Here is a 27,915-nt window from a genome sequence, read left to right on the forward strand (position 1 = left end):
GTATGTAAGAGAATTTTAATGTTGTAGTTTGTCAATGTGAAGCTCATTTTAGATAAAGGTATATGTGTCAACGAAATGTAGTGGAAAGAAAAAGGCAATTGCTTGGACTGAAATAGTTTTTAAGTACAAAATAGCATAAAATGGAAATCTCAGGGTTTATTGTTTTATTAAACTAGTAGTTTAAGTACATTTTGCAGGATCCTGCCTTCTTTGCAGCTTTGTTTTGTTATAATTTCATATCAGATGTGCATTGTTAATTTGATCATTTTTTAAATAAATAATTCATAGAACTAACTTTATCTAATTTGGTTTGGTTCACTAACTGAATTTCTCCCCCCCGGTTGCTTTTCTATAGTTCACCTTCTTCAAGTGTGAGTAATTGGTAGCTTGTGAAGCTTTCAAAGTTGCCTTGCTTCCCTGTAATGATGCTTTTCTGATGGTGGTCGAGTCGTCTAGGATGAGATGACACAAAGATATGCCGTTCAATACACGTTAATGTATGCAAACTCGGATTAATTCTGTAAGATGCATAAGAATGAATAATGTAAAAGTACAGACCAAAGCGAATTTATATAGGATTGGCTCAGTGCCATCTATTCTTGGATTCTTGCTGCATATCAGGCAGACTCAGCAAACTGAAACTTTAGACATAGCGACTCCTTCCTGTGCAATGCACATGCCTCTGTCAGGTTTCACTGTTGTGCTGATGAACACTCGTACATACTGTGGAGAAAAAAAAGAAAAAAACATTCCTCCGAAACACTGGTGGTGTAACCTTGGTGAGAAGAATCTAGTTGTGTGAAGAGGTCATGATAACCCAAATAGAAAGATACTAACTGTTCAACTGACCTCGTATTTTCTACTCCCTCATTTTAACTGACTACCGTTGTATTTCTCTGTACAGGGCTCACCTATCTGCATGTTGTGTGTACCACTCTGTCCGACAAGACAACGACTGTTTATTTGTCACAAAACATCTAAGAGCGCAGACATCTACTCCAGTGCAGACTGTGGCGCTAATGTTCCAACCAGAAGAAGAATTGTCGTAGTAGAAGAAGAAAAGCCGGAAGAGCTGCGGATGTTTTGGAAATCAGTCGGTGTCATTACAGTAAGTTAACTAACTTGGTTGCGAATTACACCTTTATTGTTATCAGACACGCTTTATTCCACTGAATTAATGTACGCGTACCTTTCAGACACCAAAGAAAACAATGAGCTTGTACTATCGCGGTTTTGTTGCTATTTTTATCAGCTAACGTCAGCTTAAATCAGCTAACGGTAACATTTAACTTTGGCTTTTGGTCGTGTCGTGTGTAGCAAGCAGTCGGTTTATCACTTTATATTATATATTTTTACACTCAAAATAAGTTTACTATATATTTTATGTAAACTTAAGATGTAGTTATGTTTGTGTCATTACACAATTCAGCTTTTATTATCCCGTGTTTGTTTGTGAATAACTGGATTCTTCATTGACAATTGACGTTACATCGATTTTGTTACTAAGGAAATACAGGTAACGTTAGCCTTGTAGACAAAGCCTTTGGTTATCGCCACACTGTTAAAACAATCGCCTAAATAATTTTTTTGTCAAAATGTTTTTTCCCTAAATCATCTCCTCATGACGCCTGTCACCTATGGTAAAATCACCTACATCCTCAGTTGATCAGATCATGTGATTTTACCCCTTTAAGATCATCACTTCTTTGACAATTTGCCACATTCATAGGCATAAGATAAGAACCCAGCAAAGAAGAGCTAGAGGGAGAATGTTTAGTTATCAGTTTAGTTTATCAGTGTTTTATTGTTGACAATAATATTGATAACACTTTACTCTATGGTGTCTACATAAGAGTGACATGAGCGTGTCATAAACATGACATGGGATGTGTCATGAACATTAATGACACTTTGAAGTAACATTAATGCTCATCATACTTGTCATGTAATATTTCTGACAGGCTTGTGTGACTCTCATGTAGACACCTTCAAAATAAAGTGTTACCATATCTTTCTTAAGTCACAAAGGCATGTTCAAAAATTGCCTAAGTCATTTATTTCTCTTAAGTTACATAATTTACACACAGTGTTATTACTATGCCAATGGCCATCCTTTGTGACATCCTTTTTGAGTGAAATGATCAATAAATGTCATATGTTACACTTTTGGTGAAGTTTTTTGTGTTTCCTGAAAAACTTGAAAAAATGAGTTAGGCGATTATTTTAACATGGTGACGTTATGTAATATTAGGGTATATTCTTATTTTTAGAAGTTAAATTCTGTATCAGGTAGACATAGCGCTAGCACTTTCTTGGTGTATGTGAAGAGCCAAAGAAGGTCTAGGTTTAAGATTTAAATGGATAGGTGTGTAAGGATTTCATTACTGAAGACCATGTCTGCTTTTCAAAAATGTCATTTCGCAGGAAAATGTCGAAAAAGTCGAAAAAGAGAAAGCGCAGGAAGTTGTCATCATCCTCAAGTGAAGAAGATGAGAAGGTAAGAAGGGAGCTCTGTTGCTAGAGGTGGTCGATGTGGATAAAATAATATATTTTAATGTAATTTTATGTTATGATATTAATATGTATTGTGATTAAATATCACATAAAGTTGTGGAAAATCAGTTGGACTATATAGCAAAATTGTTCATTGATATAATAAGATACCAAACAAGGTACTTCATCACATTCATACAAAGAAATCACATAATAATCTAATATTGCCATGAAATAGTCCTCATCGATTTGCAGACAAATATACAATAACCTATGCTTCAGAAAAATTTAAATCTGTATGTTTGTGTGCAATTTACAAAACACTTTTATAATGAAATAATCTGAGGATTATGTTCTCAATTATTCATTTTCTCTAAATTATTTCTTTCTATAAATTGTGAAAAATACCCATCACAATTCCCCAAGCTAAACGGGGAAATTTTCACACTGCTTGTTATGTTATATAACTTTTGAAACTGCTGGTAATTGGCATTTTTATTATTACTAAAACTGCTACATCATCAGCTTGACTGTTGCAGATTGATTTTCTGTTGAGCAAAATGTTGATGAATCAACTGGTTAAACAGTTTCTGATTTTTTATATATATTTAATAAACCTTAATAAAGGTTTACCCTGTATTCATAACAAGCTGTTTACAAAACATACAATGTTTTTTCCCCCATGTTTTCAGCCATCAAAAGAAAAAGCTGGTTCCAAACATCATGAAAGTTCCAAGAAGAAGCACGATGATAAGAGCCAGGAGAGGTCAGATAAAGTGTACGTGGCTTATAACAACAAAATGTCGATATTGTTAATGATCCTTGGTTGTGATATTTATTCTGTTATTCTACATGCAGGAGTACAGCAAAACCAGAAAAATGTGCTCCTCCTTCCGTTAAAGATGTTTCCCAAAGCACCCGCCAGATCAAAAAGCCTGTTTACAGACTGGTGGTAACACAAGCAACAGACCAGAAACCTGTTAAAAGGGAAGAAGAATGTCAAAAAACAAAAAGTATCTCTGTGCCATTCCATGGGGGAAAATGCTCTAGAAAAGCAAAAAATGATATTTCTAAGAGAGATAACAATGTCAATGGGAGTAAGACTGTGGAAAGGGAAGCCTCAAAATCCTCAAAAAAATCAGGTAGAGTTCCTGAGAGGACAGAGAAGACATCTAAAAGCTGCGCAGATGAAAAGTCTTTCCATAGGAGCCCAAACAAATCAAAAAAGGAGCTAATGAGTCCCAGTTTAGTTTTTGCTGAACGGAAAGAAAAGGTGCAGGATGTACCGAAGAAGAAGTGCAGAGCTGAGGAACCACAGCAGACTGAAAATGACAGCAAAACTATCAAGACCAAGGAACCAAGCGAGACCTCCTCGGTCTCCAAGGATTCTTTGGCACTAAAGAGGACTGAACTTTTCGAGAAGATGTGCCAAAAGCATGAAGAAAATAAGGCCAAAAAGAGCCTATGTACAGAAGCAAAAACTCCCTCTGCCCCTACCACAGAGCATTCCTCCACGCCAGCAAAGCACACTACCTCAGTTAGTCAGTCAAATAAGTGGAAAAGTGTCACTTCAATCCCAGGGAATGCCACATCAGTGTCACAGAAGACAGATAAGTCATCATCTGCTAAGAAAAAAATATCATTTGTGCCTTTTAATTTTAGGATACCAAGAAAGGTTCAACCAATTACCAAAGTAGATAGCACTAGTAAGAGTAATGATGATAATAAGAAAAATGATGCCAGTTCTACAAACAGAGATCTCAAAGATGGGACTGAGGTGTCAGACTGTGGGGCCTCAGTGAGCAACTCCAAGCAGGAAACTGTCCAACAGGCTCACAGCTGTTTGGATGTTACACCTTGTTCTTCATCTGAAGGACAAGATAAGAGGTCATCTTTGTCAAGCCAACTCCCAGCTACATCTCATACCATCCCTGAGCCGCGGCATGACCAGGTAATAAAAAGCATAATTCACTTAATCTGAAAAAAGTCAATGTTTGTTTTACATTTATTCATTTTCATAGTGCGAAAAGGAAAAATCTAAAATACTTCATCAACATCAGCTATATAATTGTCCATTACAATGTTTCACTGTGGGCAATTCGTTAAAAAAAAATCGCCAAACCCTGAATAATCAAAAATGGCAGAGAAGATGTTTGTATTTATTTGTTTGTTTTTTGTAGACGAAAGTGGTTGAAGAGCTTCATCTTGCCCGCTCTGAGAAGAGACTGGAGCTGAATGTAATGGAAAGCTATGGAGAACTTACCTGTATGGACATAGACCCTCCAGAAGAGGGAGCTGCAGACACACTCTGTGAGTTCCAGATGCTTCAAGAGCACTCATCATAAGTGTAAAATGTAAACTCGCTGTGTGATTTAATTTCAAATTCCCACATGAAGCATATAAATTTAAAACTTTTGCCTCAAAATGACACATGACATCAAGTTTCATAATAGCAAGATGGAAGTCTGTGGTATTATTTGATTCATTTTACTCCAGTTAATTTTTTTTTTACAATCAACAACAAACAATTCACTAAATATGAGCTTGTGTTTTTTTTACAGGTAAACAGTCTCCTCAGCAAGAGCTGATCATTGTTTTGGACACCAACATTCTCCTCAGTCACCTGGATTATATCAAAAAGATCCAATCTCATGGCCTTGGAGGTGCTTAAATTTATTTTAATACTTGATGTTTCTTGTAGAAGGATGTATGATTTATTTCATAATTGTTTTTTGGGGGATTTAAAATATGAAAGGTGGAATAATCACTTCTTGTTTCCTCCCCACATTATGTTCACTCAGGCCTGGGCTTCCCTATAATCCTGATCCCCTGGGTGGTGCTTCAGGAGCTGGATTACCTCAAAAGGGGGAGAGGTCTGTCAGGTTCTGTGGCCCACATGGCCACTCCTGCAATCTCGTACATTTACAACTCTTTGAAGAGCCGGAAACCTCACCTCTGGGGGCAGTCTATGCAGCAGGCCACTGCAAGTTGTAGTAAGTACTGATTTAAGGAAAATATGAGAATTTTTAGTGCACTAAAAGAAATGGGAGTTTCTGTTCAATTTAAGTACAGAACCTAAAAGTTAAGATTGGTAATTGTTTCCATAAGATGTCTGCAAGCTTATATCAGATTCCTCCTTGGGACTGATGGGTGTTATCTTTTTACAAAAACATGATGGCTGAGCATGCTAATATAAATGTCACCTGGGGCCACAATAGAGCAAACAAAAAACATTAGAGAAAAGCAAAAGAATAACCCCTTTAGATGATCGTTTCTGCCTTTTTCTTAGGTAAAAGCTTCACAGTAGAATAATTTGTCTTTCATATTAAAACTGAAGTCCTTCAAATATCTTTGGCTGCAAACATTTGAGTTCTGGTAGAGCCTGGGTATTAACTTCAAACTTAAAAGGTCCAGTGTGTTGGATTCGGGGAGATCTTTCAGCAGAAATAGTGTAAAATTCACAATGATGTTTTCATTTGAATATAATTCATACAAGAATCATTGCATTTTTTTATTAGTACAGTCTGCAAACTCGCCAATAGATGGCACTAAATCCTACACAATGGACCTTAAGATGAGTTTGCATCTCTTTACAATTAAAACAAATACTTCTATAACTATAAGTCTATAACTGAGCATGGCCTTGTGTTTGATGTGTGGGAGATTACAGCCTTTTATTCCATGAATAACTTTATGGTATAATGGCACTGTTACATAAATGCATATATAGAGAGATTTGTTTAACCTTTACAGTAAGTTATTGCACATGCAGCAACAGAGCTGCCATGCATCCCTGCACTACAGTAGCATAAACACTAGGAGGCACTATCACTGAACTGGTCCTCCTGAATTCATTAGCATGGCATACATTGCATGCATCTCAAGGGCAGGTTTCACCAATGAATAAGGTAACCTACTTCTGAGCTTTATGTAATATTCATCAGACATTTAATTTTTCAACAATGTCATGAGGATGTCTTCAAAGAAGGACAATTAAAGACATGAAGTAGATATATTGTTTACTATTTCGGTGAATATAAGCAGTTAGCTAATCTCTTAAAACAGGCTTGAAATCTCCAGCTTGTGTTCTTCATCTTTGAATTTTCTCCCTTGTCTTGGAAATAAAAAAGGCACTGTTGTACAGATACCCTTACCATGAGCTATCAGTGTTGTTGATTAAACATGTCTCTCTGTCCTTATACAGACTGTCATGTTTCTCTCTTTCACTCTTGTCTTCCTCTTTCTCGGCCCTTCCTCTTTATCTTTGTGCCTCCTTGTCCCCAGATGGTCTGAATGCTGAGAATAATGATGACAGGGTGCTGCAGTGCTGCCTGCAATACCAGAGTCTGTACCCAGAGTGTGCTCATATTCTATGCACGTGAGTTCCCCCTCCCCCCCAACAGTATACTGCTGCTGCTGCAGAGTCAGTGTCCTCTGCAAATAATGCACATGCATGTGACTGTGAGTGGGTCAGGCCAGATAGTTCCAGTCGGGATGAGAGAAAGAGAGGCCAGACAGAGTAATTGGGCAAGAATAGATGTGCTGAGCATAGGGAGAGTTTAGTTCAGGAATTTTTGGCTTACGTAGTGGGGTGGTGATTGTTTTGTTGCACCTTCTTTTCCTTGTGACCAATTTCTCTGACTAGTATTTCCAGACGCTGTTATTCATCATTTTGTTAAATTAAAAGGGAAATAAAGGGGTAGACAGTCTATTATTGTTGCACAGCAACAGTTAAGTTCATTCAGGATTCAATGTTGACCACAAAACCTCCAGGCTGCTGAAAAATAGATGTCTTTATGTTGTTGAGTTATCACTGCCACATAGACTTGCTTGATTAAAATAAAACATGTCGTCCACCCTTTCTTTTCTAGTAATGATAAGAATCTATGCAGTAAGGCCCTCCTGAGTGGGGTGACAGCCTTCAGCAAGAGTGATTTGGAGGCAGAGGTTGGAAGATCTGGACATGGCTTTCATCCTCTGCAAAACATTAAGACTCCAATGCTGCCTCACATCAGCCATCAGGTCCCAGGACCAATGCAAAGCAGGAGCTTTACACCAGTGCAGCCACACAGTCAAGTGAGAACAGGCATTCCTGTAGAGGAGAAAGGTGAGCCAGGGATTAATGTGTTTTTTATTTGTAAAACAGGAACTTACTTGCCATATTTCCTCACGGTGTAATAATAAACAGTACATACCAACCATGGACTTGCCATATCTTTTCCAGTCCTTTAAATGTCTGTGTTTCTTTCCCTCACTTAAAGTCCATCTGTGTTTAAATCAGGGGACATTTAGGCAGTTTAAAAGTTTGTGCTTTTGTATGCTCCTGCTCTCTCTCCCGCTCCACATACATGCATAAAATCTTGTTTAAAGAATAACTGCTGTCCTGCGTAATGTGTTTTATTGTTTTGGGTATGTACTCACATACAGTGTTGTTCTCTGTACCTGATCTCAGATAGCGAGCAACTGAGCAAAAGAGAGGACGAAGAACAGACAAAATGGGACCGTAGCAGTGTTTCTGAACTAGAAGAATGCCTGCGAGAGGTGCTGTCTGATGTTTTAGAGGTGGAGATGAAGGCCGCTTTTGAAGACCTCTGGCTAGAGGTGAAATTGAGTTTTAAAATTTCACTCTCCTAACTTTTCAACTGTATTTTAAATGTATTGAAAACATAGAGAACTACTGTTTGATATTAAAGTTGCATGTTTGGTTTAAACTTTGCATGAGTTTAAGGCATTTTCTTGGTCACCCTGGATCAGATTTATGAGTTTTGGGTGGAAAATTATGGATCAAATTTCCTCTTGTCCTTCCTCTGTACTTTCCAGCAGTCTAGACAATTTTCAGATGGGACAGATTGTCATTTGAAACATTCCAATATTTTAAATTCTTCATGTTGGCTTTTGTTTATTTTGTTTTTTTCTGTTAACAGATTGTTTATATAAAACCACCTTGGACTCTCTTGGATGTCCTGCAGTGTTTGAAAAAGCACTGGATTGCTGTCTTTGGGCACATTGTCCCAAGGGATTATCTGCAAACTGTTTTAAGCCTCATTGACTTCTTTAACTCAGGTATGTAGCTGGAAAAGGTGGAGAGATTCTTTGAATTTTTTGTGGTTTTCAACAGATTTTGAGCAAAGATTTTATTTAATTATTCAATTCTGTTTTTCCCAGTTAAAGATTTTCAGTACGGTCTTGGGTTCTTTGTTTGGAATCTTGTTGCCACTATGACTGTTAGTATCCTCAGAGTCAACAAAACTATTTTTAATAACTGCTGGAAGATAAGTGATGAAGAGAAAATGCATGTTTGTACTGGCTGTAGTCCCAATCCCTAAGAACTCAGTGTACAAGTGTACAATAACATGAGGAATGTAACTAAAACACCATAGAAAGTATTGCCAAAATTAAATTCAACTTTGTGAAAAAATGGACTAAACAATCCATTCATTGTTCAGACAGATAAATCAACTCAGTTAAAAAATGAGCTCCTACATTTTAGCTGTGTCACCATAAGCTGCGATTCATTATGCTTTTGCATTGTGTGCAGTACAACAGCTCAAAGTGTGTAAACCTCAAAGATTATTTTATTAGCATTTTCTCTGTCGCTGGGATTTGGGAAAGCTTGATGACATTACATCCTGCTGACTAAAACATTTAAGGTCAGTTTCCTAGGAGCTGATTTGAATCTTTCTTATGTAAGAATATAACAATAATAAACTTGAGATACCATGTGAGATAAGAGAGCATAACGTTTCTCATCTGTGCAAACGGCCAAGCAGAGCTCTCAGGGGTGTCTAAATGCAAAGATATTCTTTATTCCACTGTACCAGTTTTAAGGCTGTAAGATGAGAAATTCCTCTTGACTTTTTTATTCTTCTCCGGACAATGGTGTTCGAATACTGAGTCATCCCCCAGATAAAACCCTAACTCCCTCGGGGTGTGACGTGTTTTGCCCTGCACTGCGTTAGAACCCTACAGAACTACATCCAGAATCAGGTCATCGGCTAAAACAGGACACTGAAATGTGTGTCAGAAAGATGCTGAGTCGTCCACTGCAGCATTTCGTGCTCTGGATCTTACCGCTGGATCTAATTACATTACATTACACTTACAGTGTGTGTCCGTCTCAGCCTCTCACTCAGGCTCTCTGTCCACCTGTATGTGGGGGTGAGTGCTACAACAGTGGCACAATTGTTTTTAATCCATCTAACAATGTTAATAGCTAAAACAATGAAGTTTTGCCTATGCTCTGTGTATCCTTGGTACACTAACATGGTTCTGGATTTCTTGGTACCACGCAGCCTGGCTCCATGCCAGGACTGTGAGAGTAGGGCAAAGAGGGGGAGGCGGAAGAGGAGGAGGAGGAGGAGGAATAGGAGGAGGAGGAGGAGGAGGAGGAGGAGGAGGGATAAACTGTACGTGAGGCTAAGAACAAACCTAGGAGTGGAAAAGTACTGCATTCGATTTTTTTTCTCTTCTCCCTTAAGCAGGCTGTGAGTTTGTGTTTTGTCTGTGGTAGCTATACGTGTGAGGACAGAGCGCTTGCAGCCTCCTAAAAAAAGTGACAAAGCTGAAATTTAAGGCTAGAGTTAGATTTGCTTAGAGGTAGGTAAGATCAGGGTTCGTGAAGGTTGTCACCTTTCAGTAGATTTATGACGACGTAGCCTTGATAGCACTACACAGCCTAATACGTCAAAAGATAATTTAATATGAGTACTTTTGGTACGCTTCACTTATTCCTAACTGCTTAGGTTACAGTGACTAAGGAAAGGTATGTATCTGTTATGGTTGAAAGACTATTTCAGATTTTTTTGAAGTGGGGTTGTATAAGGTAGTTATCCATAGCTGGTGCATTAGCTACAGTAGCATGCTAAGGCAAGAGTGCTGACACTGGAGACATCAGACTCCTTTTGCAAAAACGGTAATCTAACATCTCAGACCACGAGACTTGCTGGCCTACAGATGCATTGATTGGTTAGTTTGTTTTGGAGGTGGTGGAGAGATGACCTGTCAACATGTTGGAGGCCATCCTGAAATACCCAGATCATCCGCTACACAAAACCTTTATGGATCAAAAAAACAGCAGTGGACGGTACGAAGGATCTTTTGAATCTCTCCGTCCTGCAACGGAGAGATTCAAAAGATCCTTCGCTCCTACAGCCATCAGGCTGTCTCATTCTACAAGAGCTAACAGACTAACTGAATTTCCCCTTGGGGATGAATAAAGTAATTTTGATTTGATTTGATTGATTGTAGGCGTTATTGTATTAATTTGATTAATCTGAACCGACCCTTTAAAACACCAGAGCCAGTCTGAGTTAACTTGTTTGTGGCCACAGTGTCTCTTTTGTTTCCTTCTTAATATTTACATCAGTTATTCTCACAAGATTACACAAAACAAAACATCTTCCCTTTTGCCTAGGTGTACCAAAAAACTTTATATTGATCTATGTGTATACTGGCATACATCTGACTGTATTTGTCATCTGTTTACTCAGGTAAAACATCAGATCGTAGTGCTGCCTCAACAGCCCACCAAGAAGCTAAGGGGCTTGTGCAAGCGTTTGGGAAAAGCTCTAGCCGTGTTCCTAGTGCTCTCTCTGTATTGGACCACATTTACAATAAGCTACAACTGCAGGTCAGTTATGAGTAAATTTGTAGTTTAAGTGTACTTATGTAATGTATTCCACTTAGATTCTGTTCAAAAGGTTAACTCCTTTTCTAGGAATGGACTGTGCAATAATTACCCAGACTGCAGGATGAATTTTCATATTATACACAGGTTTTTTTTTGACACTGATTTCATAGCTACATCTGTGTGTGTCATGTGTAGTGGGAATCGCCTGGCAGTGATGTTGTCATGAATGATGATGATGATGAAGAAGAAAAACAACCCACGTCTGCTCAGGTCTCTCACCAGGAAGTGTGGGCCCTGTTTGAGAAAATCTGGTCGAATGTGTGTGAAATAAGGTGGGTGCTAAAGGGATTTGATTGATGCAGTGCTTGGATGTTTATACTGAAGAGAACATTCAAAGATGATTTGTTTTTACAGAGCTAGAAATACCTTTCTTTCATTGAGCAAAGCACTTAAACATTACATTAAAAAGTGTTTACTTCTGCAAGAAATCACCATTCTGAACAGTGGCCGACGTCTCTTGTAACGCTTCTGCTAATAGAAAGTGGAGAGCAAAATGGGCTGAAAATTTCCAGGAACAAAAAAAAGCACTTTGGACGTTGTTTATTTTTATATTTATCTTGTTTTTTATTCCATTCCACTGACCCTAAGGTCATTTTTTTCTGTCATGTTTCAGCATAGAGGGATTCAAAGCTCTGGGCTATGACCCTCACACCATGCAGAGCGCTCAACCAGTGGGAGGTGCTCCACCACCACAGGACGCATTGGTCTGTTTGCACAAACTGTCCTTCATGGTCTCACAGCTGCTCCAAGCCTTCAGCAGGTATCTCAGCCCACTCACATCACTGCTGTCAGTCTAAATGTTCAACTAAAGGTTTGAAATGTGATGTTTGATTTTCAACATAATCTGGTCCTTTTAACAATCATGTAAACTAAAAAAATATATGAAACAAAATAATCCTGTCGTCATATTCTAACACCCGACGAGCTAAGCTAACTGATAGCAAATAGTCCTCTGCTTATCCTTACTCTGGAAATTAGCAAGCATTAAATAATCATAATCAAAACATACAGTCAAAGTTAATATAAACAACTAAGTATAGCGTCATTATACTTTGATTGCTGTACATTAAAATGTAGTAATAAAAGCTTTGAGAGTCCAGAAATGTTTGGTGTAGATACCTTGAAAGTGCTTCAAAAGAGCTTGAATTTTACTGTTAGAGAGCTGGCCGAACCCTGTACTCAGTGTTTTCATATTAACAATAAATCACATGATAGCTTGTATGTGAAAGGAAGTTGCTTGTGGTGACGAACCCACAAGCAGTTATCACCTGACTCTGCAACTCTCCTCAGCTCTACAAAGCTTTATATCGACTATTATTTTAAGCTTCTGACTTGCAGTTTTCCTGTTTTGTTTCACTGCTCTCACAGTGCTGTTTTTAGCCACTTAAGTCAGCTGTTCAGTGAGTGCCCAGCAAAGTTAGTGACTAGCTGGTGTACATAATGGACCAATTAGCAGCCAAGCAACCAGATATTTCCTTCAGGGGGTGGTGGAGACCAAAAACTAAAGTGTGTAGTGTATACAAATGTGCTATGCGAATTGTAAATGGCATAATCTTCTACTACTTTCCGTAGCAGCGGTACCTCGTACACAAAAGTGAACTTGATTTCCATACCTGTATCAATTATATTCAAAATGTGTTACAGCCCTAAGCATTGGAACTAGTCTACAAAAAAGCTCCTAAGCAGGAATTCATGTGCCTCTTCCTCAACACCTTTCATAACTCTTATGTCTATCACCCTTCATCATCCCTGCTTGTCCATCTTGAAAAGAGCATAATCTTCACTTAACCTTCTGGCTTAACCTTACACATGCCTTCACTGGTGTGTTTCACCTCTGTCTCGACAGCAAGTCCATCTAAGAAGTCCCTTTAAACTGTCCTTCACCTGCCCTTAACCAACCTATGCCTTCCCGTGTCCTGGCTGTGTGTGTGGGGGTGGGGTGGTGTTGTACGAATCAGCTCTCAGGCCAAATTTGGAATGTAGTGTTAGTAGTGTTAATCTGCTTGACCTTGTAGCTTTGCCTTATCACCTTTCCCATGACGCAACAGAAAGCTCTTCACTGAAGGACTGTTAAGTTTCTCACAGTACCTTTAAGAAGAGAATGCAAACAATTGCGATGTCTTCACCTCCTCCCGGCTTTCACAGTGTATACTTTGGCCTGCAGTGGCATTTGAAAATATTTGGAGTTGCTTACATTTCACACAGATTTGAACGCATCATCCAGCAGTCACAGTGGTTATCACAAGTTGGCAAGAAGCTGAGTGGGTCTTTGGTTGAGTGCAGTGAAGAATTTCCACCATAAAGAATTAATGCCATTTCAAGATGACATATCAGTGGAGCTCTTTATGGGTGTTTGTGCTCTTCTTCTGTCTACTTTGATGCTTCTCATGCTGACTTCAGTTGCTTGCCGTCAGCTTGTTTCTTGTGATGATTCATATTGCTGTCATGGCAGTTATGAGAAAACGTCCCATAATTCAGAAATTGCTCAGCTCCATTTATATAATATAACTACATTAGAAAGATTACACACACACACACACACACACACACACACACACACACACACACACACACACACACACATAAAACATCCTAGCATCACAAACATAAAAGGTCCAGACAGGAGGCAGTACATTATTTATTCCCTTGATGGGTTTCACTGTGACATTTGGCTCTCTTTGAGGGAACAATGAACTCCAAACGTGACATCCAAAGGGCAAAGTGTCTGTTGATCCTTCTGTTTCATCCAGGTGTCACTCTGAACTTCTATTCTGTATGTTTACAAAAAACAATATTGAAGTTTTTTTCTTTTGGTTGTGAAATTTTCTGGAAAACCTTAAGTAAGTAAGTAATAAGTCTCTTTCAATTAAGTTTTACTTAGTAATCAGTAATCTGTTGTTATCTGCCACACACTGCAGTTAAATGGTGGTGTGTCTTACTTCTGACATCCTGTTTCTTCATAATATTTGTGATGCTATGTTTCTAGTTCAGAACCTGTAAACCAGTTAAAAATAGAGACAAGAATGTGGACAATCGTATTTTCAACCAAAAGACAAGGATGTTTTTAGATATGTATCTCTTTAATCATGGGAGTAGGACCGAAAAATGATACTGATGTCTCTCAGTGTTTTCTCAGCTCAGTGGCTATCAAACAGACAATACAGGCCTCTCAGATCATAATCCACTGAAGTACTGTATGTGTCCCAAGTGCACTTTTATTACCCCTTCAGCCCTCAAAGCCTCTAAAGCTGCCCTGTTTATTGTTGCAAGACAGTATAGTGGTACTTTGTTGATTTCATGGCACGAGTGCAGTGCCTGTTCAGAATAGAACATGACTCATTTTTAGAGGAGAAACATTCACTGATCACCAATATGGCAGTTGACATTGTGAATCTTTTAATTGGAATGGAAATTGGCCTTTTCTCTGTGGATTGTGCACCAATTTTGCACTAATATGACGATGCAAAGGTACTTAGAAGGCTGCTTTCATAAACAAATTACTTTACTAAAGAATATTTAACAATATTATACATTATACTTATTATTATCTGATTAATGGTTGTCAAGAAAATCAAAGGCTAGACGTGTAGACAGACAGAGACTCTATTTTATGTTAAATGTACTTTCCCGTGTGTTTGGATGTCAGATGTTTATCATTTCCTGTTGACGATGTTATGTCACAGACAGTACACCTGTAGCTTCTTAAGCAGGTCTTTGTGTGATGTCAATCAGTCTGAAGAGAGAGAGAGCGTGTCTTCAAAACATTGCACGTAATGAAAATACTTCACGTACTGCACAACCCCTCAACAAGTTCTGCCAGATTTTTTTCAGCTCTTGCTTTCCCCTCAAGCTGTGGTTTTGTTTTTCGTCTTCGTCTGTTTAGGGTTACACACTGAAAGTTGTACATGTGGGTGTGGATGGATTTCTTGTTTTCTTTTTTTCTTCTGTTTGGTTGGTGTGACACGCATTCAATTGATTTATGTCGTAATATCTTCCACACAAATAAATGTGAATTCCCTTCACCTAAATGTGTATAGGTGTTTATTAATTCAGAGCATAAATAATAGTTATAAATAGCAGTCATTAGGCCTTCACATGCACAATATAAACCTATTCACTTTACAGTGAATATTTTAAAATGTGCCTTTTTTCCACTACATAACATTTGCCTCTATCTGCAAGAATCTGTGTATTCCTTATGCATGCATCTTTGCACTTTTGAGCTTATCTCTGCGCTTGCATGCGTGTGTTGGGCTGCTCAAGTACAGTTGCCTAGGAGACAGCCAGACTCATTTTCACATGTTTGAGCAGCGCTATGACTCATTCCATACAGGCGATCTCTCTTTGTCTCCCTCTCCCTCATTTTTCTCTAAATATGGATAATTTAGGTCTCTGCTCAAATTGACTGATTCTCTTTTCCTCATTATTCAATCCTTCACTGCCGTTACTTGCCCTATTTTTGCCTGTTACTTTATTTGTAGATCGGCCTTCAGGGTAGCCCTCTATAGCATTAAGTTGTTGACAGTGACGTGTGTGTGTGTGTGTGTGTGTGTGTGTGTGTGTGTGTACACATTTCAGTTGGGTGCAGGGTGGTTGATGGATGGATAGAAAAGAAAAGAGAAAGAGTTCAAATGCGGTATTCATTTTGTTTGCAGCTCCCAATGTGTGCAAAAACATTCATATACACTAAAAAGAGAATTAACTCTCATAAGAAATGGTTGAATCTAGAGGAAGGGATAGCAGGGCAGGAGACTTTAAATATCTCTTATTGCACATTATTAAATGAACTCATTAAATGCTAATGTGGTGATTACATCTTGTTTAGTTCAGATTGACTGAATGAACATTTCTCACAAAATGCTTCTACAGGATAATGAACTTTTCAAGCTTCACCTGGAAAAGAGGTCATCTCTAAATATAGTTTTTTGTTCCTCCTAGTGTCTTCTCAGCGCCTGGTTTAGAGGAAGTCCAGACACTGCTCCACATCATCCAATCTAATCAGGTTGGTGCCATTTCACAGTTATTGGTATATTATTAGATTATTAGATGAGTTAATTAACCTTACCTTTCAGCAGTCTTTGTCATGTTGAGTTCACCTTGACCTGTTCGTTTTTAACTCATATGCAATGTGTTTCAGCTTGTTGAGGTGGATCCCAGATTTACTGCCAGAGATCTGCTCGATTGTTTCAAACAACAAGAGTACAGGTAGGGTACACACATACACATGATATTGTGTATTATTGTCATGATATTGTTGATGCAGAGCATGCATTAAATGGTTGCTGTTACACTGTCTGTCTGGTAAATCAGGTGCATTTTTAGGCTTTAATCATCAAATTCAAAATAAAAAAAAAGCTTTTATTGTGATCAGAAGATTGTCGGTTCAATCCCTGGACCAGCAGGATAAATCTGGATTGGGTAATTTAAATTATTTATGAGAACCACTGTGGTGTCCTTAAGCAAGGCCCTTAATTCTAGGTGCTAAAGATGGTCCGGTATGATCAAACAGACATCACTGATAAATTTATATTTATATATGTGTTTCATCTTGTATTGTATGCAGTTCCTGTCTGATTGAAAGATATTCATGCGTTTTCTCTCTCTTGATTTCTTTCGTCACTGTGTGCCTTCTTCTTCTCTTTGGCACCAATCCTGCGGTCGAGTTATTTTCACTTCTAATTCCACTGATATCATATTGACCAGATCTTAGGTTAAATTGTCTTCTCACTTCTGGTAGATTGAGGATTCCTATGTTGTTTCCTCTCATTCTGTTTTATTGGCAACCAACTCAGCCTACAGGTATTGAAGTTGTTCTTCCAGGAAAGTAATTCTCTCTTCCTATTAATCGATGCACACACCTTGATTGTGTGTGTCAGAGATAAGAGATTCCAGATTTGTCTAGTGATTCTGTTTCAACAGATTACACTACGTGTTTAACTCTCACCAGTATTAACATTATTTGCTCTCTGTTTTTCATGTCGCTTAACTGTTTGTTTCTGTCCGTTGTGTCTCCTTGTGTTCTTTGCTCTCTTCAACTCTGGCCATGACATGGTTGATTCTGAGCTTCTAATTACTAACATATACATCAGCTCTCTCAAATCCTTCATAAAATATAAACTTATACTTGCTTCAAACTTATCGTCTTTCCTTTGAAGCTCAGTACAGCTAGTGACCACTAACTTTCTTCTGACCAGAATCGGAAAGTTTGATTGCAAAACAAACATCCTGAAGTTGTCTAAATTCTTGTACTCTTTGTTAAAGCATGCCCGGGCACGCATGTGTGTTGTTTATCCAGCATTGTCATAGTAGCCCTCCTTATATAAATCCCCAGCAGAGCTCAGACAATAACCGTGGCCATGTCAACCATTCCAAACAATTGTGACACTCGTTATTAACATATTTCTTTGAAGGAATAATAGATCTTTGTATTTTTGTAATCTGATCACCCCATACTAACCACCAGGCTGGCATATAATGGGACTGCTCACATTCAATTACCTGGAACACAGATAAAATGTTTTATTGGTTAAATTATAGCCACACACAGTGTTTATCTGTTGCATGGATGAGTATTATTGCTGGTCCGCTCTAAGATTTCCTTTCAAGTACAAGTGGGACCTAGAAATAAATGTTTAGCAAACAGTGGAGTTTATTTGAACCATGGAGATTAAACAATAAGTGAACCGCTCCTGAACAGACTGCCATAAAGTCATAAAATAAAGGAAGTGTTGACTTACCAAGCGTAGATGTCATCACCTGCAGTGATTTAATGGGGACTTCACCAGGCTGTTGCCCATGTCATCTGTGTTGAACAGCTTTTATTTGACTTGTGTCCTATTTATCATTCTTTTCAGTTGGGAATCTTAAATTGTATCTTTTGGAAGGATGAATTTGTATGCCAAAAAAATAAGCTTTAGGACTACAAAGTGACCGCCCGTCATTCTCCTGCTCACTCATGTAGCACAGGCTTTATTTCTGCAGCTTGTCTGATATGATCTCGCCTTCCTTAAAACTAAATTATTAACACATTCAAATACACAGTTATCCTACTGGATTACCCTTCTGGATTTATTAACTGTTTTGTCACTGATAAAGACTGACTGACATTGTATGCTGATATGATACATGTCTTTTTCTTTAAATGTTAGAAATAGGGTTGTCACTGTATATCGGTATTGTAGCATGATGTTTAAAAAAAAAAAAAGCATTTTATCGTGTTAATAATACACTAAAATATTATTTATTGATAATATTGTGTAAATAACCCAGGTCTTCTTAAATCATATGTTTTCTTTATCCATCTGTCCATTAACAGTTTGGGGGTTTTCTAGGTTTTGTACAGTTATGGTTACAATCTCTTTCATCCTCCATATACATGTGTTTTGAGTGTAATTAATTTACCAAAAAAAGAGACAAAACACAGTAAAGAAACCTAAAGATGAATTTGACTGATAAATCTGACTGATACAATAAGATATTGTAACCGCCCTAGTTAAAGATAATAATTATTATATAATAATTTAAATGCTTTTTAATCTGTAAAATTGATAGGGTTAACATCTGTAGTGCTCAAATGATTATTTGTCAATAGATTAATCACCAACAATTTTTATAATCGGTTATTGGTGTATCAAGAAAAAGCCCCCCAAAAAAATGTTTTCCAGCTTCTTGAATGTAAGGATTTGTTGTTCGACTGTTTTATGTGATTGTAATTGCGATAAAAAATTAATGTAATCTTTTGGTTTTCAACTCTTGGTTGAATGCCACACAATTTTGTAGAGGCAATAAATCAAAACAAACTGACAATTAATTGATACTAAAAATAATAAATAATAAAATGGAACTGCACTTATATATCGCTTTTCTAGTCGCTTTGCGACAACTCAAAGTGCTTTACACTACAGACTGCGCTCATTCACCCTTTCACACACATTCATACTGGTGGCAGAGACTACCCTAAACGGTGATACCTGCCACCATTGGGAATTCATTCACACTCCGTGAACGCAGCATTGGGAGCAATTTGGGGTTCAGTATCTTGCTCAAGAATACTGCGACATGTAGGCTGCCATGGTCAGGGATCGAACCACCAACCCTCCGATCGGTGGGCAACCCTCTCTACCAACCGAGCCACAGCCACCTGGCTCAGTTGGTATTTGCATACATAGCATTTTTGCTTAAAAAAGCCAGATTGGATGTGATTAAATTCCCACAGTTCCGGGGGTAAAAAAAGCAACAGAATGCAAACATACACTACCAAACAGAATTAGTGATATGCATCTGACTAAATAGCTGCTATATTTATGACCGCAGGTTGAACCCAGCAGCTTCCATGGAAACAATCCACCGTTCTATGTATTCAAGTCTCGATTATTTGTTTCCGGCCATTATGTGTCATCTCTTAATGCTGCTGCCAAGTATCATCAGATAGATTATTGTAATGTTTTATTCCATTTTGAAGAGTAACTGTCTTGCTTGTAATAATGACGTGAAACCATGATTAAAGCAAAGGTTTATTCAGTATTAAAGACAACATCTGCTGTGTCACTTCGTGGAAGAGCTTTGCTGGCACTTACCAACCAGTCACATCATCCCAGCTTCTGTTACAGCAGGTCACCACAGAGATATAGTTAAGCTGCCTGTGTTGTGATTGTAAATATTTTATTTGATACATCTACTGCGAAGTGATGTGGGCCTTTACTTAGTGAACGCATTATCTGTGGTGTTAAATATTTGATTTCGCTGCTCAGTGCCATGGCATGATGTCATCAGTTATATAAAGCCTTAGGGAGGCCCTTTCCAGGAGCATGTTCGGTCATTGGCAGGCAGCTTTCAAGTGGGCCTCAACAGTAGATAAGATTTAGAACTGTTAGATTAAAAAAAAAAAGTGCTCTGTGTTCCCTATCGTTCTCAATAACAAACAGCTGCTGGCTTTACAATAAAATGATCCAAAAGTAAAAACTAAGCATTTATATGCAGTACCAGTCAAAACTTTGGACATACCTTCTCATTCAATTGTTTTTCTTTCTTTTAAAAAAAAATATTTTCAACACTGTAGATTAACATTAAAGACATCAAAACTATGAAAGAACACATTTGGAATTATGTAGCAAAAAAGTGTTAAACAATAAAATTTTACAATACAAAAACATTTATATTTTAGATTATTTGAAGAAGCCACTTTTTGCTTTACACACTTTTATTATTCTCTCAGATTCATGAGGTGCTCACCTGAAATGGTTTTCAGTTAACAGGTGCACCTTGTCAAAAATGAATTAGTGGAATTCCTTGCTTTCTTAATGTGTTTGAGAACATCAAAGCAAAAGCTGTTCTACTCTAAAGAATCTAAAATATAAAACATATTCTGGTTTGTTTAACACTTTTTTGTTTATTACATAATTCCTTATGTGTTTCTTCATGTCGTTAATATTAATCTACAATGTAGAAAATACAATTAAAATAAAGAAAAACCTCTCTGTCTGTCTTAAGATACATTTATGTGCTTGTTTTTGTAGTTTTCAGCTGTTGTGTTTGAAAGATGTATGCACACAGTCAGGAGAGCTTTTATGCATTCAGCTGGAAGGATACAGTGTGTTATACACTCTTATAAATGATTTGCAGCACAGTTGGGAAAGACACGAATGCACTAGTGTGTTTACATAAGCCCATAAACCTCCTTTTACAGGAAGAAATATACTTGAATACATGCAGCCTTGCATCTCTTTCTACCTGCTTGTGATATTTTCTGTGTACGTGTGTTGCTGGTTTGTGCTGTTAATTTTGTGAGACTGTTGATTTTGCTTCACCACCGTCCTTTCACCTGTGGATGATTCATGAGGGTTGATGGCTTTTAATACAGCTTCAGTGTCAACTGATAAGTGAGAACAAATACCTCAGTTGTGAGATATCACCTCTCCCTTGCAGTGTTTGTATGTGAAGTCAAGCTTGCGTGTTACAATTGGTGTTTCACTTGCATATCATTTCTTACATAATTCATTCAGTCAGACACACAACTTAACCACCAGCTCCTTATCTATGGTAGACACCCATCATTTTATATAATAATATTAACACACTTGTTTAATGTACCTCAGTCAAAAAGAATGACCAAAAGGAAACACTGCACTGCTGTTTTGAAGAATGAGAACATTTGAAGAAAGCTTAAAGCTTAACATGAATTAATTTTCTGTTCAGTTAAGAGAAACTGCTTTGTCTATGATAAGACGGATCATTCACTCTCAGCTGTCTTTTTGTTCTCCAACAATTAAATTAAAAATGGATTATAGCCATGTTAGAAATAGAGGTGAAAACATATAAAAGCTTCCTTAATTCTCTATTCCATATTACTGAAGCGTAATATTATTTCATCATGTACTAATTGAAGCGCAACGAAAGCCCTCGCAAGTCTTTTGCAAGAGAAACATTTTATAACTAAACCCAGTGCCACCTTGTTATCATTAACTGGTATTCCTTCACAAGCCTTTCTATCACACTGTGTCACGCTGGTAAGGTCAATGCTTTGCCTTTTAGATGAGAGTCAAATGGAAAAAAGCAGACTTTTAAATGAGCCTCGGCTTTATGTAAATTATATTATCAAAGTGTGCAGCAAGATTTCAATACAAAAGCCATAACAGTGTAATTGGTGCACAGTGAAAGAAGGGAAACCATAAAATAGATTAAAAAAAAGGTGCAGTAATTAATCGTAATTAATTTAATTATTTTCAACTTTATTCTCGTAATTAATTCAATATTTACAGCTTTAATCCAAATGTGGCCCTAATACTCCGTCGTACAAACTGAATTCAAAAATTAAAAATAAAATAAATACAATTTGAAAAAATGAATTGAATAACAGAAATGTATTGCACATAGGTTTGTTAAGCTGGGGAAATTTGGAAATATTCCAAATTGGAAACTTTGCATGGGAATTATGGAAATTTATGGGAATAACTGGAAATTGGGTGTAATTTAAAATAACTGTATTGTATTCGAACATAAATGTAAACATTTTGTTTTGTCATAAGCAGACATCCATGCAAAATAATACAATAAAAAACATTTCAACAGATTTATTTGTAAATCACACAGTGCATGTAGGGGGCATGGCTTCAGTAACCCTGCCGTTAGCAGTGTGCTATGTGATTGAGGAATAGCAGATATTCAAGTGTACTAACATGAAATTTGGTTGGTTTAGTCAAAAATATGCTAAAATATATTTTCCCCAACTATATTTAAGCTCCCTGTTAAGGGCCAACCTTTTATTAACACATTTTAAATGTAAATTGTAAATTCCCGGTTTATTCTCATAAATTCCTGTTAATTTCCATAAATTCCCAGAATTTTGCAATCCTAACTGCACATAGGGCAATTGATAGCACCTCGATGTTAGTGTTTATAAATGGTCTTGTTTGCTCTTTGATACTAGATAAATCATGTCATCATCATCTTCAAACAAAGGACAGAAAAGGATCAGATAACCAACTAGAAAATGTCCTCTGGGGAAATTCTGAAAGGGCCACGGGGGCTACTGCCGGTGTGTGTACACTATGATGAGATTCTTCAGAGATTTCAAACTATGCCCTTTAACCTCAAAGTGTGTGTGTGTGTGTGTGTGTGTGTGGCGTGTGTGCGTGTGTTTTTGAAGCATGTGTATGCATGCGTGAGGAGTGTGCGCGTTTATGCGCATGTGTGTGTGTGTGTGTGTGTGTATCTGTAACTGTAATCACATCAAAGATCAAAGGCAATCAGATCAAAGCAATCAACAGAATTAACTGACACCTGTCCCAGTGAAAGCTGGAAAAAAAAATAGCTTTGTTAGAGCGATCTAAAAAACCTTTTTTTTCAGAAATCTTCCTGCGTTTTTAATATGGGAGCCAATGAGGCTGTTGATGCGTGTTGATGGCACATCTGTGCGTCGTACGCCCAAACTATAACTCTGACCAGAGGATTGTGAGTGAGAAGACAAATTTTCCTACGTTTCTATGTGTAAATTATCTCTGTAGAGTGGAATTTGCGGCCTGGAGCGCAGTTTTCAAATTTATTTTTTGACAATTTTTTCTCTCCCTCTACACTCTGGCAATGATGTCACACACTGTGACACGAACATTCTGTGCAATACACACCCATTATAATCTCAGAATTTCTCCAAAAATGATCATGGTCATTGAACAGGGATTGATAAAAAACTGTATGACCTATCGAAACGTGGATTAATACACCGATACACAAGACTTGTGTCTACTGTTTAAAGTCTAAATGGAGTCTCTAGGTGATATTATGCCGGAGGAGTAGACGTTTAAAAATCTCCAATTATTGTTCTTTTTCGCTCATTTTTTTTCTGCCGTCCCATTCATTTCAATGCAAAATTTTGGGCAGTTTTTCGCGAAAAATTCGTATTCTTTAGAGAAAAGTAATAGCACACCGATCCCGATCAAACCGCACGTTTTGATATATAATTTGTCCTGCAACTCTTCAAGTTGTAGGACTAGTAGCGGGACGAAATTGCGCCCGGAAGAGGAAGAAGAAAAAATCCACAGTATAACAGTACTGGTCCCTACAGCTATTGCTGTATGGGACCAGTGCTCTGTGCGATTGCCCCGAGGCCCTAATTATTCATCTCTTATAAAAAGGCAACCCGTGGGCACATTTTCACCTGCAAAGGTTCTTTTCTTCTTGAACAGAACATTGTGGAGATTGTGGCCATGGAGATGACCCATGTGTCCATAGCAGCATAACATGATTGGCAGGAGGAGAACAGCAATCAGTTATGTCATACATCATGTGTTTCTATATTGAATTCAGTGCAAATCGTTACTGTCTCCTGGGTATATTCACCCATTAATTTCTCATATAGGCTGTTATGTAACAGCTCTACCTCTTTGTGTATACGTTGTCGATCTGGGTCACTGACTCTGTACACAATTTGCGCACGTCAATGACTTTGTGTGACTGCGCTCAGAGAGCCTTCCTGCAGGAGCTCGATGCTCTTTGACGTGACCGCAGTGTCACACTAATGAATGTGTAGATGTGGCAAAGTAAACATATTGACAGGAAGCCTTTCACAAAGTCCCTCTGTCCATGGAGCATGCTGGAGTGTCAACACAGATCATTTGTGACAGACCAACACATTGTGGGAGCAGCCTAAACCTGACAAGACTGAAGAGTCGGTAATGCAGGTTATGAAAACACACAGCTGCACTATTGGATGAGGAAGGGGAGGTGGATGGAGGGATGTAGAGGGAAAACAGGGGGCGTCAACAGCCAGCAAATACTTCCTCCTTCTCTCCACCCTGCAGTTACATAACGTTCCAGTGGAAACAAAGCAGAGTAGGAAACAAACAAGCAACAGGCTCCCTCAGTGTCTCCGGTGCTAGGGAGCCGTTGCCAGGGCTCGAGCAGCCAGTTTGTGTGTTTGTGCTCACGGTGAAGTGTGTTTTGTCTGTGCATTTGAAACTGCATGGATGCATGTGGTGTTGTAACTAGAAAAATGTGTGTGTAAATAGCCGTCATTGAGACTCGGTGCTTCTGGAAGCTGCAGCCCACACAGAAGCTCTTTTGTCTGTTATGGACACTCTGTGCTGAACATGAACAGCACGTAGAAAGTTAACTCGGCAAGATGTCTGTGGAGTTGTCCAAGTTCATCCAGATGGTATGAAGTGAAGTTGCACAATTCTTCACTGGACAATTAATTGTGATGTTTTGCTGCTACGAATGAATACAAAAAAATAAACAAAACATTGAAGGAAAACCAGGGTACATAATCTAGGACTGCATGATTTGGGAAAAAATATCATCTGTAATAGATTATTTTTATTATGATTCACAATATTGGAGCGAATGATGCATTTCTGCATCATTATTTTTGTTAATATTAAAATGATCATAGTTCTGAATTATTTTTTTTTGCAAGGATCTCTGCCAAACATTACCAACAAGCAACAACAAAATATTGTTTTTATTTTGAAGTCTCTGGAATACAGTTTTTAGGCCAGATGTCTGCAGCTCCACAATACTCAATAATTCAGACTGGTATTTTGACACATATTCTGCCTTTAATGAATATTGTGCCTTGCAATTTGGATATTGCACTAGTCCATATTGCGATTTCAAAACAATTTTGATTATTTTTGCGGCCCTAATATTAGCCCAACCAACAGGCTTTGACTTTTGTTTGAAACCCCATATAGGACAACAGAAAGCTCTTAATCATACTCAAAACTTTTTTAAATCTTAGCTCACCTTAAAGGCTGTATACTAGAGGGATTGACACCTGTGACCAGATCTGTACATAGAAACCAAGTAACCACACCGAAATAAAAGAGACAATACATAAAGTCAGGATTCAGTTTTAATGAGTCAAAGAAAACTGTTTTCTGGACTATCATGCACAAATCCCAGACAGAGATGATCAATGATATCATATGAAGACCAAATAAGCTTCTATCAGAATTCAAGTTTTGATGGAAAGGACTTTACTTATTATCTTTAAAGAGTTTAAAGAAATAATCTTATTTAAGATTTTAATTTAAATCAATGTTTGTTCAGCCACTATCTATTTCTGAATGGGGTAATGCAGTGGTTATTGGGCCTATTATTTAGATTAAAATATTGTTTAAAGCAGATTGGTGCATGAAAGCAGCTCTTTTTGTATCTTCTTTAAACTGACTGAATCAAAGACACAAATACAGAGAAATAAGTGCCAGTCTGTATTTTACAGAAATGTTTGTGTTTATGGAGGACCCTGTCACCTGCAGTATCAGAAGAAGTTCATTTTTATGTCAGTTTTTTAGTATCTAATATATCTCTTTCCTTGTGTTCCTAGGGAAAAGCTGGGACTTGGAGGGACCCAGTTAATGTACCTAAAACAGGCCCTGGATCGTTGTGTTGAGACTACAAGTCAACGCGTCCCCTTCACATCACTGCTCTGACTCAGAACCAGGAAGAAGAAGCTGAATACATTTTTTAATTTTTTTTTAATTTAAGTTATTGGTGAGGTTGTCACACAATCATAAATGATGAGGGACAAGACTTTATTAAAAGTGTCTAGCTGTCAGTTTTGGCTAGTTTTGGTTGCTTTTTTTTTAAAGAAGAAATGTAAATAATTTCAGAACACTATATTTTATGTAAAAGAGTTAAATGTTTACAACAAGAAATTAAATGTTTTGAAGCTTTGTCTTATTGAAGCTTTTTTTTCTCTTAGAACTATTGTTTAGCAGCAATTACAGTAACTTCCTGTTGTGTAACTGCTTTCTTTGTGGTATGTGTCTTGGGGCTCACCTGTGTAGTTTAGTATGTGTGCTGTAATCGATAGCCTGAGTGTGCATGTGTGTGTGTATCGTGACTAAGGAGATTAGAGTGCGCCGAGTGTGTGACGCCAGCAGACAGGCTGAGATTACACCTGCTGCTGCTGTGACACACACACAGAGGCTAAAGCATCAGACGTCACGCAGGCAGGCCGGTGTAGGGAGGGGAGGTAACGAGGCCTAGTGGCAATCTGAAGTCACTGAACTTCCGCTCTCATTAAATCATTGCACAGCTGGACGCTGCAGACACAGCTGTGATTGAACATTTTGTTCAGTTGTATTGTTGGACTCTGACCATGACTTTTGTTCCAGATCTCTTGCATCATAAGGTTTTCTCACATAATCATTTGTAGAAGTGTGCATTGATTTCAGTGTGCTTTTTTTCCTTCATTTCTAAATTGAAACCATTTTCATACGAGAGCAATCTGTGCCAAAGAAATTACTTGTCATTGAAAAGCACAAAAGGAACTTTTCTCTCTTCAGATACTGTATAATAAAATACCTGGCTCACATTAGGCCAACTTTTATTCCAGACTGTGGGTGCGATGGAAATGTCCTTTCATTTCCACAGAGGAGCAACCACCAGTTTTCTCTTACTTTAGTTTCATAATGCTTGTTTACATTTGGTTTCCTTTTGGAAGATCCAAAATGCTTTTGCTTTTGTTAATGCGCCACTTTTTTGTTTTGGTGTCTGCCATCCAAGGCTGACATAAAGCCAAAAGGAAGTCAGCAAAATTTGTTTCCAATTGATGATAGAGAAAGGTGGCTGGACATTTAGCCCACGTAGCTTTTTGACTCATCAGTGTCCAAATACTAAGTCCCTGCTTCCGGTAGTACGTGGACCATCTGCTGCTTTTTTTTCCCGTCTTTACTGTGACAGTCAGGTGTGTCAGCAGAGATTATCAGAGGCGAACTTGTGAATGAGCACAGGGCAGGGATTTAATAAAACTGTCTGGCAGTCAGTGATGTCTGAGGTCATGCAGATGCAGCTGGTCCCCTCTCAACACTCCCATAGCCCAGAGTGACTGTCGACATCCCTTCCTGCTGAGGTCTGTTAGCCAGATTAGTATAATCTCTCCTAAAAGACACTTAGAGGAGCAGGAAAAAAACTTGGCTTAGCGTGGTAGTCCCTGAGGAAAATGGTGGCACTGAAAGCTTAGACAGCAGTGACCATGACACAGTAATTACTCGATGGTAAGGACAAACCATGAGGGAGAAGAGGAAGCAGTTAAGTCTAAATTTAGGATCTGCAAATCAGCTGTTGGAAACCTAGTAAAGGCTTGAAGCTGGCTAGTTCAGCTGCTGATCTATGACTTAATGTTGAAGACTATCATAGTTCAATATTTAATTATCTTGGCAGTATAAACCTAGATATTATCAATCCATCATCACGTAATGACGTACAATTATGAAGCAGACTGGAGACAAAAA

At 37.9% G+C, this 27,915-nt stretch overlaps 1 protein-coding gene across 3 annotated transcripts; it reads left to right on the forward strand.

Moving 5' to 3' along the window:
• Positions 1-626: 626 nt before the first annotated feature.
• swt1 (SWT1 RNA endoribonuclease homolog) lies at positions 627-26,352 on the forward strand. 3 transcript variants are annotated; one of them, XM_059341592.1, is made up of 18 exons: positions 627-779; positions 905-1,108; positions 2,425-2,497; positions 3,186-3,271; positions 3,352-4,444; positions 4,674-4,803; positions 5,055-5,156; positions 5,295-5,486; positions 6,778-6,871; positions 7,365-7,600; positions 7,946-8,094; positions 8,418-8,556; positions 10,983-11,122; positions 11,318-11,454; positions 11,796-11,942; positions 16,121-16,184; positions 16,320-16,387; positions 26,004-26,352. In XM_059341592.1, the coding sequence occupies exons 3-18, from the start codon at positions 2,429-2,431 to the stop codon at positions 26,107-26,109; spliced, it is 2,952 nt and encodes a 983-aa protein (XP_059197575.1). In that variant the 5' UTR covers positions 627-779; positions 905-1,108; positions 2,425-2,428; the 3' UTR covers positions 26,110-26,352. The 3 variants fall into 3 exon arrangements, with proteins under 3 accessions (XP_059197575.1, XP_059197577.1, XP_059197576.1); XM_059341594.1 differs by having other exon boundaries at positions 3,186-3,259; XM_059341593.1 differs by lacking the exons at positions 627-779; positions 905-1,108 and adding an exon at positions 1,148-1,516.
• The last annotated feature ends 1,563 nt before the right edge of the window (positions 26,353-27,915 follow it).

Source organism: Centropristis striata, chromosome 9 (assembly GCF_030273125.1).
Source record: "Centropristis striata isolate RG_2023a ecotype Rhode Island chromosome 9, C.striata_1.0, whole genome shotgun sequence".
Classification (NCBI taxonomy): Eukaryota; Metazoa; Chordata; class Actinopteri; order Perciformes; family Serranidae; genus Centropristis; species Centropristis striata.

Excerpts from the sequence above, each read along its gene's own strand:
- swt1 (XM_059341592.1), top strand. The coding sequence starts at position 2,429 with ATGTCGAAAAAGTCGAAAAAGAGAAAGCGCAGGAAGTTGTCATCATCC. Across the intron at positions 2,498-3,185 it reads CAAGTGAAGAAGATGAGAAG|CCATCAAAAGAAAAAGCTGG; the intron begins GTAAGAAGGGAG and ends CCATGTTTTCAG. Across the intron at positions 5,157-5,294 it reads CCAATCTCATGGCCTTGGAG|GCCTGGGCTTCCCTATAATC; the intron begins GTGCTTAAATTT and ends ATGTTCACTCAG.